Genomic DNA, 22,912 nt, shown 5'->3' on the forward strand with positions numbered 1-22,912 from the left:
GTAACTATAGCTACCACATCTGGTCTGTTATTAAAAGCTGTGTGATTCTCTCTCCTGTTCAGTCTATAGCTACCACATCTGGTCTGTTATTAAAAGCTGTGTGATTCTCTCTGCTGTTCAGTCTGTAACTATAGCTACCACATCTGGTCTGTTATTAAAAGCTGTGTAATTCTCTCTGCTGTTCAGTCTGTAACTATAGCTACCACATCTGGTCTGTTATTAAAAGCTGTGTGATTCTCTCTCCTGTTCAGTCTATAGCTACCACATCTGGTCTGTTATTAAAAGCTGTGTGATTCTCTCTGCTGTTCAGTCTGTAACTATAGCTACCACATCTGGTCTGTTATTAAAAGCTGTGTGATTCTCTCTGCTGTTCAGTCTATAGCTACCACATCTGGTCTGTTATTAAAAGCTGTGTGATTCTCTCTGCTGTTCAGTCTGTAACTATAGCTACCACAATAAAGGCTTATATTGTATTGAAACGCACCTATTTCAATTTATATGTCTACAGACTGGGGTGAACATGGAGCTTTTGAATTGACAGTTGTGACCTTGACAGACAGTGGTTGACGATGTGAATAGAATGGGTTTAAAGAGGATGTTGCTTTGCTTTTCAAAGAACCTGGCGGTCTGTCAGTATAGATGTAAAAATATCCCCCACAAGCTAATATTGTTTTCAAACATATTTGTTTTGACATGGGGGATCGTATTTGGCTGTTTGAAAATTCAAAATGGGATGTCATGATTCCGGAGTTGTGCGTTGCAAAATCACTGAAGACATCATCTTACCCCAGGCGCAGCGCCGTGCATCTCGTAGTGACAGCACCACCATAGAGATGAGTTAGATCATGGAGATTGAAGATCCCATTCCATTATAGGCTACAAGCTGCATGAATACTCATCGACTTGTGTGTGTTCGTGTGCTAGAGGCACTCTGAGGTTTTCCATCATTCAATGAACAGTGTTCTATAAAAGAGACAGAGCACTTTACTGTGATACTTCATCCAGATACCTTCAAGTCAAATCTAATCAAAATTACATTTTAATTGTGACATGCGCCGAATACAACAGTTGTAGACCTTACTGTGAAATGCTTACTTACAAGCCCTTAACCAACAATGCACTTTTAAGAAAATAGAATGAAGAAAATATTGACTAAATAAACTATGAAAATAGTCCGGGAGCAGTCGTATGGCTTGGGGGTAGAAGGTGTTAAGGAGCCTTTTGGACCTAGACTTGGCGCTTCGGTACCGATTGACGTGTTTTGACAATTTTTGGGATGTTCTTGATGGTGCAACTGTAGAATTTTTTGAGGATCTGGGGACATATGCCAAATCTTTTCAGTCTCCCGAGGGGGAAAAGGCATGGTCGTGCCCATTTCACAAATTTCTTGGTGTGTTTGGACCAAGATAGTTTGTTGGTGATGTGGACAACAAGGAACTTGAAACTCTCGACCCGCTCCACTTCAGCCCCGTCAATGTAAGTGGGTGTCTGTTCGGTCCACGTTCAGCTCCTTTGTCTTGATCACATTGAGGGAGAGGTTGTTGGCCTGGCACCACACTGCCAGGGCTTTGGCCTCCACCCTATAGGCTGTCTCATCGTTGTCGGTGGTCGGGCCTACCACCATTGTGTCGTCAGCAAATCTAATGATGGTGTTGGAGTCTTGCTTGGCTACGCAGTTGTGGGTGAACAGGGATTACAGGAGGGGACTAAGCGCGCACCCCTGCGTTACCTACCCTTACCACCTGGAGGCGGCCCATCAGGAAGTCCAGGATCAAGTTGCAGAGGGAGGTGTTTAGTCCCAAGTTCCTTAGCTTAGTGATGAGCTTTGTGAGCACCATGGTGTTGAACGCTAAGCTGCAGTCAATGAACAGCCTTCTAACAGCAGTCAGCTGTCAGGTGTTCCTTTTGTCCAGATGGGAAAGGGCAGTGTGGTGTGCAATTGAGATTACGTCATCTGTGGATCTGTTGTGGCGGTATGTGAATTGGAGTGGGTCTAGGGTTTCTGGGATGATGATGTCGATTTGAGCCATGATCAACCTTTCAAAGCACAGCATGGCTACCGTCGTGATATTTATGGGGCAGTAGTCATTTAGGCAGGTTACCTTCACTTTCTTGGGCACAGGGACTATGGTGGTTGCTTGACTGCTTGAAACATGTAGATTTTACAGACTGGTTGAAAATGGCAGTGAAGACACTTGCCAGTTGGACTGTGCATGCTCTGAGTACACATCCTCGTAATCCGTCTGGCTCAGCGGCCTTGTGAATGTTGATCTGTTGAAAGATCTCGCTCACATCGGCTACGGAGAGCGTGATCACATAGTCGTTCGGAAAAGCTGGTGCTCTCATACATGCTTCAGTGTCGCTTGCCTCGAAACGAGCATAAAAGGAATTTAGCCAATCTGGTAGGCTCGCGTCACTGGGCAGCTCGTGGCTGTGTTTCCCTAAAAGTTTGCAAGCCCTGCCACATCCGACGAGTGTCGGAGCCGGTGTAGTAGGATTCAATCTTAGTCCTGTATTGACGCTTTCCCTGTTTGACGGTTCGCCTGAGGGCATAGCGGGATTTCTTATAAGCATCCGGATTAGTGTCCTGCTCCTTGAAAGTAGCAGCTCTAGTCTTTAGCTCAGTGCAGATGTTTCCTGTAATCCATGGCTTCTTGTTGGGATATGTACGGTCACTGTGGGGACAACGTCGTTGATGCACTTACTGATGAAGCCGGTGACTGAGGTGGTATACTCCTCAATGTCACTGGATGAATCCCGGAACATGTTCCTGTCTGTGCTAGCAAAACAGTCCTGTAGGGTAGCATCAGTGTCATCTGACCACTTCCATTTGAGCGAGTCACTAGTACTTCCTGCTTTAGTTTTTGTTGTAATCAAGAATCAGGAGGTTAGAATTATGGTCAGATTTTCCAAATGGAGGGCGAAGGGGAGCTTTGTATACATCTCTGTGTGTGGAGTAAAGGTGGTCTTGAGTTTTTTATCCTCTGGTTGCACACGTGACTTGTTCAAACAGAGGGTCCTACCTGGAACCAAAAAGGGTTATCCTATTGGGACAGCCGAAGAACCCTTTTGGAACCAGGGTTCTTCGGCTGGGGAGAACGGATCTGACGGCACTCTAATTTAAAAGAGATTTCTCTGTTTGAATGATTCTAAAACTGTTAAAACGTTCTATGACCAGGCAGCACAGTTACTTTCCTTCAACGGAAGTAAAAGAGAAGTGTTAAAGCCTAAGGATTGGGAAGAGATCTGTCAAGCATGGACTTGATTTAGGAAAGACAATGCATCTGAGCCTCTTTAACAGTTAAATGACCCACCAACTCTGGTTAGAGAGAAAGGATTTGCTGTGATATATTGATCAGACTGTTGCAAACAGACAGTATGGTTTTCAAAGCTTTAGGCCAATGCACAGAAGAGCATGGTAGGATTTGAACTGTCAATTGATTGTGAAAATTATAGTGAACCATGCAGGTTAGAATGCCTGAAGAAAGCCAAACGGCTGGTGGGTAGCCTAACCTCAAGACCCAGAACCAGGTGTTGAATGCCCTGGCAGCTACTCAATTTGATGTAACAGTCTACCATAAGAGACTAGCTGGTGGTTGATGTAACAGTCTACCATAAGAGACTAGCTGGTGGTTGATGTAACAGTCTACCATAAGAGACTAGCTGGTGGTTGATGTAACAGTCTACATAAGAGACTAGCTGGTGGTTGATGTAACAGAGACTTGCAGCGATAACAGAGAGCAGGCTAGAGGTCATGATCAGATGAGCTCCTGCGTTTTTCAGCATTTTCAGCATTTTCTTTAAAAAACATAGATTTAGAGTTAGATAAACTTTGATTTTTTTTGTCAGGAACATATGCAGAAAGCTACCCTCTACAACATAACCTTTACTCCAAATCAAATCTCAAAACCTGCAACCTGATTTTGGATGGAATTACGGAATCACCTGGAAGGTTTACAACTACCAAGGAGTATTATTCCAAAATAATACAAAAACAACAGAAACCTGAAAACACCATCCAACCTGGAACTGACTGAGTAATGTAACTATATTTTATTTCCAAAAGCCAAGAAGAAAAATACATTACGTTACTTTATAAGGACTGAATGCTAAATGAAGGCTGCCAAACTCGATACAACTTCAACTAGCACTGACGTGTCAAGTGAGAGGTGTCAAAGCCCTTTAGCCCAACAATGGCAAGAGAGTCGAACAGTCTACTCCAACCAAATGGAGAGGCCTTAGAAGCTGCCTCCCGCTGTTCAGGCGTAATTTAAAATACAGTACCCTGTGTATGTAAAGAATGATATGGCAAGAAAATATCTCAAAATGAAGCTCCTTATGGAAAATCAAGAGACACTTTTTGCTGACTATTACAAAAATGGGAACATCAGCAACCTCATCTTCCACACAAACCATCCCCTGGCATGGCATGGTGCTTTATTAGCACACTACCCCTTTGTTAAGAGAGGGGGTGTTAATGAGTGTTGGAAACTCAGGATACTTGACAACGAGGAACCTGAGTCAGGTAATATAAATCTCTATAAGTCTGGAACAGTAATGGTACAGGGCAACCCCAGACAGTTTCAGCTGGACTTTCACCTAATCAAATAATTAACCCAGCAGAAGAAGCTCTCCCTTGAGAAAGATACCCCCACCCCGAAAGGGTCAGACCAAACCTCTTCATTATATAACCCCACAGACGAGACACCCCCAGCGGAAAGCCAACTTCCCAGCACAGAGTACTACCCTCTCATTGAAATGAAGGATACATTTACCCAGCTGGAGGTAAGGCAGGTGGAGATGGAACAGCAGGTGATTACACTCCAGTCAGCACAGACCCAGACAACAGTCCAGCACAACAACACTCTCTTAACCAGACCCGGAGAGCTGGAGGTGGAGAGAGACATATCTGCACTCTGGACAGTGGTGAGACAACTACAACAGGAGAAAGAGCAGGAGCAGGAGAAGAACAGAGCACTAGAGGAGAGGATCAGACTGCTGGAGGAGAGGGTGAGGGGGATGGGATGTGACAGAGAACAACCCACTAGAGAGGTGGCCACCCCCGCAGAGAAGCCAGCAGAACAGCCCACCTCAGCACCCGACAAAAGTCTCGACACCACAGCAGAACAGTCCACACCAGACCCTGACCATAGCTTAGACATCACAGCAGAACAGACAAATGAAGAACCCCAAGCCCAGGGGCTCTCACCCCCTCTGAGCCACCCTGATAGCCCTCCTGACAACCCCCCCACACCCACTGAGGACATACACAAGACACAGATTGTACTCCTTATGGACTCAAATGGGAAATATATACAAGACAAAAAACTTTTTCCCAAACACAGTGTGTCTAAACTCTGGTGTCCAAACACCCAGCATGCCCTAGACCTTCTGTAGGGTCACCCAGCCACATAATAATACACACAGGCACAAACAACCTGAGAACACAGCAGGAAAGGGTGGCCACAGCACTGAAGGGAGTGATTGAAAAAGCTTATTCTACTTTCCCCAACGCACAAGTGGTTATCTCCACCCTGCTACCACGAAAAGACTTCCACCTGCTACAATACAGCGAGTAAACGCAAGTATTTCCCGTGGCTGTGCCACAAAACCAAATGTTTTCCTGGCCCACCACTCCACCCTGGACTTGAACAACCTCTATGACCAGGTCCACCTCTACAAGGCAGCAGTGCCCACCTTTGCCCAGACTCTAAAGGACATCGCTCTCAAACGTATCCCCAACACTTCACACAGGAGCAACAGGCCAATAAACACCCCGCCCAGACCAGCGAGACACTCTCCCAGACCTGTGGGACCCCCCCCCCCCTCCCCCCTGGACCTACACATAAAGGACCCACGCCAAGAGGAATTACATCCAGACCACAGCACCACCAGCCACATCCACACCCTCACCCCAACCACTCAACACCCCCCCAAGTAAACCGCACCCCATTTAGGCCCCCTCAGATCAGACCTATGCCCCCCCTGCCCACCCCATGCACCCCACCCCCACAAGAGGGCCTCAACATGGAAGTCACACATACGCCCAGGCAGTGCGCGGGCCAACAGGCCCAACCCCCACTCTTACAATAGCCCAAGCCAATGGCATGTACTAGATGCTCAGCAGGCTCTGCTCACACTTACTGGCCTGAGGCCAAACCACACGACCAACAACATTGGACACTTTATGGAACACAAAGCCTTCACCATCTCATCCTGGAATGTCCAAGGGCTGAGGTCATCTGCCTTTGGCCTAAAGAGCAGGAACCTGGACTTCACCAAAGAAATCGGTAATACAGACATTGTCATCCTGCAGGAAACGTGGTATAGAGGAGACGGACCCACTGGTTGCCCTCTAGGTTACAGAGAGCTGGTAGTCCCATCCAGCAAACTACCAGGTGTGAAACAGGGAAGGGACTCAGGGGATATGCTAATTTGGTATAGAGCAGACATAACTCACTCCATTAAATTAATCAAAACAGGAACATTTTACATTTGGCTAGAAATTCAAAAGGAAATTATCTTAACAGGGAAAAATTTCCTCCTGTGGGCTACCTTTATCCCCCCACTAGAATCCCCATACTGGAGGGGGAAATCAATCATTTCCAGGCCCAGGGACATGTCCTAGTCTGTGGCGACCTAAATGCCAGAACGGGACAAGAACTTGATACCCTCAGCACACAGGGGGACAAACACCCGCCTGCAGGTGACAGCATTCCCTCCCCCATATGCCCCCCCTAGGCACAACTATGACAACATAACCAACAAAAACGGGTCACAACTCCTGCAGCTATGTCGCACGCTGGGTATGTACATAGTCAATGGTAGGCTTCGAGGGGACTCCTATGGTACGTACACCTATAGCTCTTCTCTTGGCATTAGTACTGTAGACTACTTTATCACTGACCTCAACCCAGAGTCTCTCAGAGCGTTCACAGTCAGCCCACTGACACCCCTATCAGACCACAGCAAAATCCCAGTCTACTTGAACAGAGCAATACTCAATCATGAGGCATCAAAGCCAAAGGAACTGAGTAACATGCAGTTTGTAAACCTACCAAAAAACAGTTAGGCAACAACAAATTCAACCCCCTTTAGACAATTTCCTGGGTAAAACGTTCCACTGTAATAGTGAAGGTGTAAACTTGGCAGAAGAAAATCTTAACAGTATATTTGACCTCTCAGCTTCCCTATCAAATCTAAAAATCTCAAATAGAAAACTGAAGAAAATGAACAACAATGACAAATGGTTTGATGAAGAATGCAAAAATCGAAGAAAGAAATTGAGAAACCTGTCTAACCAAAAACATAGAGATCCGGAAAACCTGAGTCTACGCCTTCGCTATGGTGAATCACTAAAACAATACAGAAATACGCTACGGAAAAAGAAGGAACAGCACGTCAGAAATCAGCTCAATGTAATTGAAGAATCCATAGACTCTAACCACTTCTGGGAAAATTGGAAAACACTAAACAAACAACAACACAAATAATTATCAATCCAAAATGGAGATGTACGGGTAAACCACTTCTCCAATCTTTTTGGCTCTATAACAAAGAACAAAGAGCAAAAACATATACATGATCAAATACAAATCTTAGAATCAACTATTAAAGACTCCCAGAACCCACTGGATTCTCCAATTACCTTGAATGAGCTACAGGACAAAATAAAAACACTCCAACCCAAAAAGGCCTGTGGTGTTGATGGTATCCTCAATGAAATGATCAAATATAGAGGCAACAAATTCCAATTGGCTATACTAAAACTCTGTAACATCATCCTTAGCTCTGGCATCTTCCCCAATATTTGGAACCAAGGACTGATCACCCCAATCCACAAAAATGGAGACAAATTTGACCCCAATAACTACCATGCGTCAACAACAACCTTGGGGAAATCCTCTGCATTATCATTAACAGCAGACTTGTACATTTCCTCAGTGAAAACAATGTACTGAGCAAATGTCAAATTGGCTTTCTACCAAATTACCGTACAACAGACCATGTATTCACCCTGCACCCCCTAATTGACAAACAAACAAACCAAAACAAAGGCAAAGTCTTCTCATGCTTTGTTGATTTCAAAAAAGCCTTCGACTCAATTTGGCATGAGGGTCTGCTATACAAATTGATGGAAAGTGGTGTTGGGGGTAAAACATACAACATTATAAAATCAATGTACACAAACAACAAGTGTGCAGTTAAAATAGGGGAAGAGTTCCCTAAGCAAGCTGGTCCTGGGGCTCTGTTCACAAACAGAACCCACAGAGCCCCAGGACAGCAACACAATTAGACCCAACCAAATCATGAGAAAACAAAAAGATAATTACTAGTTACTACTATTATTAGTTGGTGGTTAATGTAACAGAGACTAGTTGGTGGTTAATGTAACAGAGACTAGTTGGTGGGTGATGTAACAGAGACTAGTTGGTGGTTAATGTAACAGAGACTAGTTGGTGGGTGATGTAATGGAGACTAGTTGGTGGGTGATGTAACAGAGACTAGTTGGTGGTTAATGTAACAGAGACTAGTTCGTGGGTGATGTAACAGAGACTAGTTGGTGGGTCGTGTAACAGAGACTAGTTGGTGGGTGATGTAATGGAGACTAGTTGGTGGGTGATGTAACAGAGACTAGTTGGTGGGTGATGTAACAGAGACTAGTTGGTGGGTGATGTAACAGAGACTAGTTGGTGGGTAATGTAACAGAGACTAGTTGGTGGGTGATGTAATGGAGACTAGTTGGTGGGTGATGTAACAGAGACTAGTTGGTGGGTAATGTAACAGAGACTAGTTGGTGGGTGATGTAACAGAGACTAGTTGGTGGGTGATGTAACAGAGACTAGTTGGTGGGTGATGTTACAGAGACTAGTTGGTGGTTAATGTAATAGAGACTAGTTGGTGGGTGATGTAACAGAGACTAGTTGGTGGGTGATGAAACAGAGACTAGTTGGTGGGTGATGTAACAGAGACTAGTTGGTGGTTGATGTAACAGAGACTAGTTGGTGGGTGATGTAACAGAGACTAGTTGGTGGGTGATGAAACAGAGACTAGTTGGTGGGTGATGTTAAAGAGACTAGTTGGTGGTTAATGTAATAGAGACTAGTTGGTGGGTGATGAAACAGAGACTAGTTGGTGGGTGATGTAACAGAGACTAGTTGGTGGGTGATGTAACAGAGACTAGATGGTGGGTGATGTAACAGAGACTAGTTGGTGGGTGATGTAACAGAGACTAGTTGGTGGTTAATGTAACAGAGACTAGTTGGTGGGTGATGTAACAGAGACTAGTTGGTGGGTGATGTAACAGAGACTAGATGGTGGTTAATGTAACAGAGACTAGTTGGTGGGTGATGTAACAGAGACTAGTTGGTGGGTGATGTAACAGAGACTAGTTGGTGGGTGATGTAACAGAGACTAGTTGGTGGGTGATGTAACAGAGACTAGTTGGTGGGTGATGTCACATAGACTAGTTGGTGGTTGATGTAACATAGACTAGTTGGTGGGTGATGTCACATAGACTAGTTGGTGGGTGATGTAACAGAGACTAGTTGGTGGGTGATGTAACAGAGACTAGTTGGTGGGTGATGTAACAGAGACTAGTTGGTGGGTGATGTCACATAGACTAGTTGGTGGTTGATGTAACATAGACTAGTTGGTGGGTGATGTAACAGAGACTAGATGGTGGTTAATGTAACAGAGACTAGTTGGTGGGTGATGTCACATAGACTAGTTGGTGGTTGATGTTACAGAGACTAGTTGCTGGTTGATGTAACAGAGACTAGTTGGTGGGTGATGTAACAGAGACTAGTTGGTGGGTGATGTAACAGAGACTAGTTGGTGGTTGATGTTACAGAGACTAGTTGGTGGGTGATGTAACAGAGACTAGTTGGTGGTTAATGTAACAGAGACGAGTTGGTGGGTGATGTAACAGAGACTAGTTGGTGGGTGATGTTACAGAGACTAGTTGGTGGTTAATGTAACAGAGACGAGTTGGTGGGTGATGTAACAGAGACTAGTTGGTGGGTGATGTAACAGAGACTAGTTGGTGGGTGATGTAACAGAGACTAGTTGGTGGTTAATGTAACAGAGACTAGTTGGTGGGTGATGTAACAGAGACTAGTTGGTGGGTGATGTAACAGAGACTAGTTGGTGGTTGATGTAACAGAGACTAGTTGGTGGGTGATGTAACAGAGACTAGTTGGTGGGTGATGTAACAGAGACTAGTTGGTGGGTGATGTAACAGAGACTAGTTGGTGGTTAATGTAACAGAGACTATATGGTGGTTAATGTAACAGAGACTGGTTGGTGGGTGATGTAACAGAGACTAGTTGGTGGTTAATGTAACAGAGACTAGTTGGTGGGTGATGTAACGGAGACTAGTTGGTGGGTGATGTAACAGAGACTAGTTGGTGGGTGATGTAACAGAGACTAGTTGGTGGGTGATGTAACAGAGACTAGTTGCTGGGTGATGTAACGGAGACTAGTTGGTGGGTGATGTAACAGAGACTAGTTGGTGGGTGATGTAACAGAGACTAGTTGGTGGTTAATGTACAGAGACTAGTTGGTGGTTGATGTAACAGAGACTAGTTGGTGGGTGATGTAACGGAGACTAGTTGGTGGGTGATGTAACAGAGACTAGTTGGTGGTTAATGTACAGAGACTAGTTGGTGGTTAATGTAACAGAGACTAGTTGGTGGGTGATGTAACAGAGACTAGTTGGTGGTTAATGTAACAGCGACTAGTTGGTGGTTAATGTACAGAGACTAGTTGGTGGTTAATGTAACAGAGACTAGTTGGTGGGTGATGTAACAGAGACTAGTTGGTGGTTAATGTAACAGAGACTAGTTGGTGGGTGATGTAACGGAGACTAGTTGGTGGGTGATGTAACAGAGACTAGTTGGTGGGTGATGTAACAGAGACTAGTTGGTGGGTGATGTAACGGAGACTAGTTGGTGGGTGATGTAACAGAGACTAGTTGGTGGGTGATGTAACAGAGACTAGATGGTGGGTGATGTAACAGAGACTAGTTGGTGGGTGATGTAACAGAGACTAGTTGGTGGGTGATGTAACAGAGACTAGTTGGTGGGTGATGTAACAGAGACTAGTTGGTGGTTAATGTAACAGAGACTAGTTGGTGGGTGATGTAACAGAGACTAGTTGGTGGGTGATGTAACAGAGACTAGTTGGTGGTTGATGTAACAGAGACTAGTTGGTGGGTGATGTAACAGAGACTAGTTGGTGGGTGATGTAACAGAGACTAGTTGGTGGGTGATGTAACAGAGACTAGTTGGTGGTTAATGTAACAGAGACTATATGGTGGTTAATGTAACAGAGACTGGTTGGTGGGTGATGTAACAGAGACTAGTTGGTGGTTAATGTAACAGAGACTAGTTGGTGGGTGATGTAACGGAGACTAGTTGGTGGGTGATGTAACAGAGACTAGTTGGTGGGTGATGTAACAGAGACTAGTTGGTGGGTGATGTAACAGAGACTAGTTGCTGGGTGATGTAACGGAGACTAGTTGGTGGGTGATGTAACAGAGACTAGTTGGTGGGTGATGTAACAGAGACTAGTTGGTGGTTAATGTACAGAGACTAGTTGGTGGTTGATGTAACAGAGACTAGTTGGTGGGTGATGTAACGGAGACTAGTTGGTGGGTGATGTAACAGAGACTAGTTGGTGGTTAATGTACAGAGACTAGTTGGTGGTTAATGTAACAGAGACTAGTTGGTGGGTGATGTAACAGAGACTAGTTGGTGGTTAATGTAACAGCGACTAGTTGGTGGTTAATGTACAGAGACTAGTTGGTGGTTAATGTAACAGAGACTAGTTGGTGGGTGATGTAACAGAGACTAGTTGGTGGTTAATGTAACAGAGACTAGTTGGTGGGTGATGTAACGGAGACTAGTTGGTGGGTGATGTAACAGAGACTAGTTGGTGGGTGATGTAACAGAGACTAGTTGGTGGGTGATGTAACGGAGACTAGTTGGTGGGTGATGTAACAGAGACTAGTTGGTGGGTGATGTAACAGAGACTAGATGGTGGGTGATGTAACAGAGACTAGTTGGTGGGTGATGTAACAGAGACTAGTTGGTGGGTGATGTAACAGAGACTAGTTGGTGGGTGATGTAACAGAGACTAGTTGGTGGGTGATGTAACAGAGACTAGTTGGTGGGTGATGTAACAGAGACTAGTTGGTGGGTGATGTAACGGAGACTAGTTGGTGGGTGATGTAACGGAGACTAGTTGGTGGGTGGAATACACACATATATTGTTACACAACAGTTCATCACTTTCAATGTTCTAGACATTGGGGAGTCCACTATAGAGCTATATCCTATGGTATATGCTATAGACTAGGAAGGACCAGGTATAGGCTTCATCTTTGTGCTGGACACTGGTTCTTAATTGTATCGACTGGGGGAGGGTCTGGGTTTTAGTTGGTCCTTATTGACCTTCCTGTAACAGTCTGTTTGACCCGTTGGTCTGTATTCCAGATATTGATGAGTGTGCTGAGGGAAAGCACTACTGCAGAGAGAACACCATGTGTGTCAATACTCCAGGATCCTTCATGTGCATCTGCCACACTGGATACATCCGGATCGATGACTATTCCTGCACAGGTGAGCCACCCACACACACACACACACACACACACACACACACACACACACACACACCAGTCAAACACATACATCTGCATGGTCACCCACACACACACACACACAGACACACACACCAGTCAAACACATGCATCTGCATGGGCACACACACACATACACACTGCAGGCCTGACTTCTACAAAGGACAGTTTTATTGACCAGAGTGAAGCTACTTTACCTTACATTGCATGATTTGACCTCAGGGTTGTTTGTTTGAGAAGTGGGCTAACATTAGAGGTTAGCTGGTCTTATGATCTGGTCTTATGTTCATGACTAATTCAAACATGTCTGCTCTAACCTCAGAGGACCTCAGAGAGAGAGAGAGAGAGAGAGAGAGAGAGAGAGAGAGAGAGAGAGAGAGAGGGAGAGAGAGAGAGACAGACAGAGAGACATAGAGAGAGAGAGAGAGAGAGAGAGAGAGAGAGAGAGAGAGAGAGAGAGAGAGAGAGAGTCTCAGTGGGGTTGACACGGCACATTTGCTGTGGATCGGTAATTAAAAAGATAATATCTCTAATGCTAGGTGATTTAGCTCCTTCACACTGGAAGCAGATGGCATGGAGTTTAGTCACAGCTTCTATCTGTTCTGTTCCTTTGGTAAGTGACGGAGCTCTCTGTACAGAATTACTTTATTACTAGAACGACTTTATTACTAATCGTGACTTCATTACTAAATCATGCTGTGAAACCAACAGGAAAGACTAGCCAAAGACACATTTCCACATTGCTGGGACAAAATGTTCCAGTGTTCTTATTTAGATATTTTATAACACATTTGTTTGTTCACATATGTTATTATAATTTGGTAGATGCTGTGGGATGTTGCGACTGTGGAGACTTGTCTTGTCCACGTTTGCAATGCCTACACACGCCTCTGGAAATAGCATGGCTTCCTCAGGCAACTGAATAGCATAGGGGCTATGATGATGTTAACATTTAAAAGTTGTTTCATTTGGTATCTCATCTCTTGGCTGTATCCCTCATAGTTATCTCTTTGAAAATCCAATTGTTCTGCTAACACAACCTGTCGCTTTGATGGTTATCTCAATTGTACATGTTTCGTACAGTACCACATCACTTTACTATTCTGTGTATGGTGAAGTTATTAATTACACTTTGGATGGTAAAACAATACACCCGCTCACAACAAAGATACAGGCGTCCTTCCTAACTCAGTTCCCGGAGAGGAAGGAAACTGCAAAGGGAATTCACCATGAGGCCAATAGCGACTTTAAAACAGTTACAGAGTTTAATGGCTGTGAAAAATGAAGATGGATCAACAACATTGTAGTTACTCCACAATACTGACCAAATGACAGACTGAAAAAGAAGGAATCCTGTACAGACTAAAAATATTCCAAAACATACATCCTGTTTGCAATAAGGCACTAAAGTAAAACTGCAAAGAAATGTGGCAAAGAAATTAACTTTATGTCCTGAATACAGTGTTATGTTGAGGGAAATTCCAACACAACACATCACTGAGTACCACTCTTCATATTTTCAGACATGGCGTTGGCAGCATCATGTTATGGGTATGCTTGTCATCGGCAAGGACTAGCGAGTTTTTGGGGGGGGATAAAATTAATGGAATAGAGCTAAGCACAGGCAAAATCCTAGAGGAAAAACTGGTTCAGTCTGCTTTCCACCAGACACTGGGAGATAAATTCACCTTTCAGCAGGACAATGACCTAAAACACAAGGCCAAATATACACTGGAGTTGCTTATCAAGACGAATGTTCCTGAGTGGGCTAGTTACAATTTTGACTTAAATCGACTTGAAAATGTCTGTCTAGCAATGATCAACAACCAACTTGACAGAGCTTGAAGAATGTGCAAATATTGTACAATCCAGATGTGCAAAGCTCTTTTAAAGACCTACCCAGAAAGACTCACAGCTGTAATCACTGCCAACGGTGATTCTAACATGTATTGATTGACTCAGGGACCAGGCTATAACATAGAGAGAAGAGTTGGCTATGTCACATAGCTACATATCTGGGACCAGGCTATAACATAGAGAGAAGAGTTGGCTATGTCACATAACTACATATCTGGGACCAGGCTATAACATAGAGAGAAGAGTTGGCTATGTCACATAGCTACAGATCTGGGACCAGCCTAATCCTAAAGCTTTGCACTCTATAGATACTGAATGTGTCCTCACATAGAAGCCCCTTTGTGCCTTTGGCTCATTACATTTAGTTCCAGGATTCAGTGAAATGCCATGAATCCATTAGATATTCTGTGGAGACTGGTGTCCATGAGTCAAACTGTTAGTTTCCAGCCACAACATTATAAATAGCTGAAAAGTTGATATGTGTATAATGCCACCAGGTTTCTCCTCTCCTCTCCTCTCCTCTCCTCTCCTCTCCTCTCCTCCCCTCTCCTCTCCTCTCCTCTCCTCTCACAATGAGAAGCCATTTATATTCTCCCCAGTGAAATGATAGATAAACGGCAATGTTTTAATGATTGGAGCTACTTGTCTATCCTTGTAATTACATCAGCCAAAGTGGCAGGGGCTGGTAGATTACATTGTCCAAGAACCAGGAAAACATTAGCATTGAAATGATTTATTCGTCTTATCACAGCTCGCACAATACGATTCATATTTTAGCCACTACGCTCTGGCAATATTAATGACCCAGTGTTTACAGCAGTGACAGAACACTAGATTCTAGTTTCTAAATGACTCTTATTGTATAATATTAGTTGACCCAGTGTTTACAGCAGTGACAGAACACTAGATTCTAGTTTCTAAATGACTCTTATTGTATAATATTAGTTGGCCCAGTGTTTACAGCAGTGACAGAACACTAGATTCTAGTTTCTAAATGACTCTTATTGTATAATATTAGTTGACCCAGTGTTTACAGCAGTGACAGAACACTAGATTCTAGTTTCTAAATGACTCTTATCGTATAATATTAGTTGACCCAGTGTTTACAGCAGTGACAGAACACTAGATTCTAGTTTCTAAATGACTCTTATTGTATAATATTAGTTGACCCAGTGTTTACAGCAGTGACAGAACACTAGATTCTAGTTTCTAAATGACTCTTATTGTATAATATTAGTTGACCCAGTGTTTTCAGCAGTGACAGAACACTAGATTCTAGTTTCTAAATGACTCTTATTGTATAATATTAGTTGACCCAGTGTTTACAGCAGTGACAGAACACTAGATTCTAGTTTCTAAATGACTCTTATTGTATAATATTAGTTGACCCAGTGTTTACAGCAGTGACAGAACACTAGATTCTAGTTTCTAAATGACTCTTATTGTATAATATTAGTTGACCCAGTGTTTACAGCACTGACAGAACACTAGATTCTAGTTTCCTAATGACTCTTATTGTATAATATTAGTTGACCCAGTGTTTACAGCAATGACAGAACACTAGATTCTAGTTTCCTAATGACTCTTATTGTATAATATTAGTTGACCCAGTGTTTACAGCAGTGAAAGAACACTAGATTCTAGTTTCCTAATGACTCTTATTGTATAATATTAGTTGACCCAGTGTTTACAGCAGTGACAGAACACTAGATTCTAGTTTCTAAATGACTCTTATTGTATAATATTAGTTGACCCAGTGTTTACAGCAGTGACAGAACACTAGATTCTAGTTTCTAAATGACTCTTATTGTATAATATTAGTTGACCCAGTGTTTACAGCAGTGACAGAACACTAGATTCTAGTTTCTAAATGACTCTTATTGTATAATATTAGTTGACCCAGTGTTTACAGCAGTGACAGAACACTAGATTCTAGTTTCCAAATGACTCTTATTGTATAATATTAGTTGACCCAGTGTTTACAGCAGTCACAGAACACTAGATTCTAGTTTCTAAATGACTCTTATTGTATAATATTAGTTGACCCAGTGTTTACAGCAGTGACAGAACACTAGATTCTAGTTTCTAAATGACTCTTATTGTATAATATTAGTTGACCCAGTGTTTACAGCAGTGACAGAACACTAGATTCTAGTTTCTAAATGACTCTTATTGTATAATATTAGTTGACCCAGTGTTTACAGCAGTGACAGAACACTAGATTCTAGTTTCTAAATGACTCTTATTGTATAATATTAGACGACCCAGTGTTTACAGCAGTGACAGAACACTAGATTCTAGTTTCTAAATGACTCTTATTGTATAATATTAGTTGACCCAGTGTTTACAGCAGTGACAGAACACTAGATTCTAGTTTCTAAATGACTCTTATTGTATAATATTAGTTGACCCAGTGTTTACAGCAGTGACAGAACACTAGATTCTAGTTTCTAAATGACTCTTATTGTATAATATTAGTTGACCCAGTGTTTACAGCAGTGACAGAACACTAGATTCTAGTTTCTAAATGACTCTTATTGTATAATATTAGTTGACCCAGTGTTTACAGCAGTGACAGAACACTAGATTCTAGTTTCTAAATGACTCTTATTGTATAATATTAGTTGACCCAGTGTTTACAGCAGTGACAGAACACTAGATTCTAGTTTCTAAATGACTCTTATTGTATAATATTAGTTGACCCAGTGTTTACAGCACTGACAGAACACTAGATTCTAGTTTCCTAATGACTCTTATTGTATAATATTAGTTGACCCAGTGTTTACAGCAATGACAGAACACTAGATTCTAGTTTCCTAATGACTCTTATTGTATAATATTAGTTGACCCAGTGTTTACAGCAGTGAAAGAACACTAGATTCTAGTTTCCTAATGACTCTTATTGTATAATATTAGTTGACCCAGTGTTTACAGCAGTGACAGAACACTAGATTCTAGTTTCTAAATGACTCTTATTGTATAATATTAGTTGACCCAGTGTTTACAGCAGTGACAGAACACTAGATTCTAGTTTCTAAATGACTCTTATTGTATAATATTAGTTGACCCAGTGTTTACAGCAGTGACAGAACACTAGATTCTAGTTTCTAAATGACTCTTATTGTATAATATTAGTTGACCCAGTGTTTACAGCAGTGACAGAACACTAGATTCTAGTTTCCAAATGACTCTTATTGTATAATATTAGTTGACCCAGTGTTTACAGCAGTCACAGAACACTAGATTCTAGTTTCTAAATGACTCTTATTGTATAATATTAGTTGACCCAGTGTTTACAGCAGTGACAGAACACTAGATTCTAGTTTCTAAATGACTCTTATTGTATAATATTAGTTGACCCAGTGTTTACAGCAGTGACAGAACACTAGATTCTAGTTTCTAAATGACTCTTATTGTATAATATTAGTTGACCCAGTGTTTACAGCAGTGACAGAACACTAGATTCTAGTTTCTAAATGACTCTTATTGTATAATATTAGACGACCCAGTGTTTACAGCAGTGACAGAACACTAGATTCTAGTTTCTAAATGACTCTTATTGTATAATATTAGTTGACCCAGTGTTTACAGCAGTGACAGAACACTAGATTCTAGTTTCCAAATGACTCTTATTGTATAACATTAGTTGACCCAGTGTTTACAGCAGTGACAGAACACTAGATTCTAGTTTCTAAATGACTCTTATTGTATAATATTAGTTGACCCAGTGTTTACAGCAGTGACAGAACACTAGATTCTAGTTTCTAAATGACTCTTATTGTATAATATTAGTTGACCCAGTGTTTACAGCAGTGACAGAACACTAGATTCTAGTTTCTAAATGACTCTTATTGTATAATATTAGTTGACCCAGTGTTTACAGCAGTGACAGAACACTAGATTCTAGTTTCTAAATGACTCTTATTGTATAATATTTATGGACTGACTTTGTGATTAATTTGATCCAAAGTATGAAACATTGCCAAATAGTTGATGTCTAAATCAGAGAGGAGACCGGTGTTCAGACTAGAGCAGTCTAGTCTGAACACCGGTCTGATATCTATGTGTGTGTGTGTCTGTGTGTCTCTCTCACTCTCTCTCTTTCTGTATGTGTGTGTATATGTGTGTATGTTTATGTGTGTGTGTCTCTCTTTGTTTGTCTCTATCTATTCACCAATATGTGTGATGCGTGTGTGTGTGTGTGTGTGTGTGTGTGTGTGTGTGTGTGTTTATGTCTGTGTGTGTATCTCTCACTGTGTTTGTGTGTATGTGTGTGTGTGTGTGTGTGTGTGTGTGTGTGTGTGTGTGTGTGTGTGTGTGTGTGTGTGTGTGTTTATGTCTGTGTGTGTATCTCTCACTGTGTTTGTGTGTATGTGTGTGTGTGTGTAGTGTGTGTGTAGTGTGTGTGTGTGTGTGTGTAGTGTGTGTGTGTGTGTAGTGCCAGTGTTTAAGGGAGCTGTCAGGAGTTTCATAATGAATGTTCATCTGAAGGAAGCTCCACTGACAGCCTTAGCAGCAGGAAGGTGAAAACAACACAATACACTTTTTACAGATCTTTGTTTATGCATCATGTTTTCTCTACTTGGGTGGGTGAGCTGACTTCAATACAACAGAACCTTAACTTAACTTATTTTCATATAGATCCTGTTAAATTACACTGTTAAATTAAAGTGTTCTAATTCCTAATTGATAAAGATAAATTTAATGGTCAGTTGAGTGAAAACTCCATAGATGCGGTAAAGAGGTCAAGCGAACTCGACCAAAACAATGGAATTGTCATGGAAACGCCTGGGGAAAGATCTCAAGTCTCCTCATTTCCCCCCAGCAACATGATCCTACATTTATCTGATTGGTTATATGTGTATTTGACACTATGTTGAGGTGACGATCAGAGTATAATGCTGGTACGGAGGTCGACCCCAACACATGTTCATGTCATCGTCACCAATCAACTGCATTACAGTTAAAAAACGAATTTGACTACCATCACCGATTTCTGTACGTTAGCTATGATACTATGCTAACCAGCTTATACGAACAGGAGTTAGCATTTAGCAGTCACTTCTTCTGAACCTGAAAAGGGACAACTTTTACATGTTATGCAGTGAAAACAGCCAAATATACCCAAATTGGACTTAAGCAACCACGATGTGGGCCTGTTACAATACATAAATCATGACGGATTTGATAGAATATCCATTTTATTCAGATCAGATCTGTTGAATGTGCGCCAGTCGCATTACATTGACTCCTTCACCTCATCTATAGCTCTCAGTTAGCATACGTAGCATACAGTTAGTTGCCTGTCAGTCAAAAAACATTTCTCAGCATGCATCAATCAAGCAAAGGTATTTATAAAGCCTTTGTGACATCAGCTGATGTCACAAAGTGCAATACAGAAACCAAGCCTAAAACCTCAGACAGCAACCAATGCAGATGTAGAGGCACGGGTTACCTATTGCACTACAGCCATGCTAAGTGTTGTGATCCAACTCAGAGCCACAGATATCCAAGTACTGATTATTCTGGTTCTGATCCAGATGAGGAACAGGTGCATGGATAAAAGACTGCTATCAGTCCCAGACCCAAACGCTGGGCTACACTAGTCTAATGACAGGTCTGGAACCAGTGTTCGGGCTCAGACAGGGATGTGGCTGTTGAGAGGTGTTATGCATGGCAGGTCTGAGAGCAGTATTAGTGGTCTGTTGAGAGGTGTTATGCATGGCAGGTCTGAGAGCAGTATTAGTGGTCTGTTGAGAGGTGTTATGCATGGCAGGTCTGAGAGCAGCATTAGTGGTCTGTTGAGAGGTGTTATGCATGGCAGGTCTGAGAGCAGCATTAGTGGTCTGTTGAGAGGTGTTATGCATGGCAGGTCTGAGAGCAGTATTAGTGGTCTGTTGAGAGGTGTAATTACAGAGGGTAATTGGTGTCATTCCCACTGTCACGGCCGGCTGCCTCTCATCGTGGTGGACAGGACCCCTGTCATATGTAGTTAACAGCCTGAGGCGTCGAGCCCACACACACACACACACACACACACACACACACACACACACACACACACACCGCTGCCCACATCGCCACATACACACGTTCCCGTGCGTGCAAACACACACAGAAACATACACATGCACACACACACACACACACACACACACACACACACACACACACACACACACACACACACACACACACACACACACACACACCGCCACGGGTCCCTCACATATGCACACACACGCACGCACGCACGCACACACACACACACACACGCACACACACACACACACACACACACATACACACACCGCCGCAGGCAACCCTCTCACATATGCAGTGACAGACAGTGGGACCCCTCAGCGTCGTGAAGTCAAGCTCTTTATTCATTCTTAACAGACTGTATCAAAATCGTTATCATATGATTGATGGGTTAGATCAGGGTCAGCTCTCAATGGTGATTAAACATACATTATCATAGACTACACATTGACAGTCAGTCAGAGAACTCTTTCAGGTGAATATTATCATATGTCAGCCAGGTAGTGTTCTTCCTGTTCACACCACTCTGAGTCTGTTAGATATTGAGGCTGCTGTAGCCGGGCTTTCCATGTGATATAGTGTTATCTGTAGCGTAACTCTAATCAGTTATGTCTAGTTATTTCTGTCAGAGTAGTTTAACATAGAGAGAGAGATGTCTAGTCTCTCTGGTTCTCATTGGTTCTAATAACAATCAGCTGCTTTTCATTTTCCTCTGACATTATTAAGGAAAAATGACCTCTCTCTTTCTCTCTCTCTCTCTCTCTCTCTCTCTCTCTCTCTTCATCGCTGTCTCTGTCTCTCTCTCTCTCTCTCTCTCTCTCTCTTTCTCGCTGTCTCTCTCTCTCTCTCTCTCGCTGTTTCTCTCTCTCTCCCTCTCCCTATATCTCTCTGTGCCTCTCTCTCTCTGTCTCTCTCGCTCTCTCTTTCTCTCTCTCTCTACTCTCTCTCTCTTTCTCACACATCTACCTGTGAGTTTTTTCAGAGGAAAATGTTTGATTTTTAAAGTTTTGATTTCCCACTTTTCTGCCAAGTAAGAGCGTTACTCTTTCTTCCCTGGTTACCTGAGGGACATGTTCAGGCTGTCTGTTAAGCATCTTAGACGTCAGAGAATCACATGTTTTCAAAATGTTTTCAGACCATCAAATTGAGCCAAACAGGATTTTCTACTTTCCCCATTTCTTTTTAATCTGGGGCCAGTTTGGAAGATTGAGGTACAGAGCAGCATGCACACACACACACACACACACACACACACACACACACACACACACACACACACACACTAGCTGACTACTGTATAGACAGAGGGGTTGAATGGAGTGTGTGTGTGTGTGTGTGTTATTAGTGTAGTTATCCTCCTCTTCTTGTCTCCATCCAGAACGTGATGAGTGTACGACAGGTCTTCACAGCTGTGATGAGAATGCCATCTGTTTCAACACGGTGGGGGGCCACAGCTGCTCCTGTAAACCAGGCTATGTAGGCAACGGGACAGTCTGCAGAGGTGAGACACACACACGTATACATACCCACTTTACACTCTCAGGATACGCACACATGTACACACACTCGCGCATTTAAGTACACACGTGCGGTTGACGCACACACTCGCGCGCACACACACTTGCACGCACGCACACGCACTTGCACGCACGCACACACACACACACACACACACACACACACACACACGCACACACGCACACACACACACACGCACACACGCACACACACACACACACACACACACACACACACACACACACACACACACACACACACACACACACACACACAGCCTTCCTGTGTCTATCTGCCTCTGCACAAACACTTTAACATCAATTTTAATGTTATTCAGGGGCCCAATGGTTCCATGGGAACAGATCATTCCCAAATCAACATGGCATTTTTAATAAAACAGACACTTCAAGATACAGCCGTTACAGATACACAACATTTCAACAACACCTGTCTTTGCATCCACCAAATCAGTGTTTCCCAAATAGCATCATCTGTCTAGTTACTGTATGTCTAGGAAGGATCCAGCATAGCATCATCTGTCCTGTTACTGTATGCCTAGGAAGGATCCATCATAGCATCATCTGTCCTGTTACTGTATGCCTAGGAAGGAACCAACATAGCATCATCTGTCCTGTTACTGTATGTCTAGGAAGGATCCAACATAGCATCATCTGTCCTGTTACTGTATGTCTAGGAAGGATCCAACATAGCATCATCTGTCCTGTTACTGTATGTCTAGGAAGGATCCAGCATAGCATCATCTGTCCTGTTACTGTATGTCTAGGAAGGATCCAGCATAGCATCATCTGTCCTGTTACTGTATGTCTAGGAAGGATCCAACATAGCATCATC

The 22,912-nt window shown here is 42.8% G+C and overlaps 1 protein-coding gene across 1 annotated transcript in view; it reads left to right on the forward strand.

Moving 5' to 3' along the window:
• The window catches only part of LOC110490712 (protein kinase C-binding protein NELL2), a 107,818-nt gene that overhangs the window by 56,529 nt on the left and 28,377 nt on the right, over positions 1–22,912 (forward strand). Inside the window, 2 exon segments of the mRNA XM_090201117.1 lie at positions 12,498–12,623; positions 21,921–22,043. Of these exon segments, the coding sequence (XP_090057243.1) occupies positions 12,498–12,623; positions 21,921–22,043 (249 nt within the window).

The sequence above is a fragment of the Oncorhynchus mykiss genome, chromosome 15 (assembly GCF_057628025.1).
Source record: "Oncorhynchus mykiss isolate SJ-2025 chromosome 15, ASM5762802v1, whole genome shotgun sequence".
NCBI classification, from domain to species: Eukaryota; Metazoa; Chordata; class Actinopteri; order Salmoniformes; family Salmonidae; genus Oncorhynchus; species Oncorhynchus mykiss.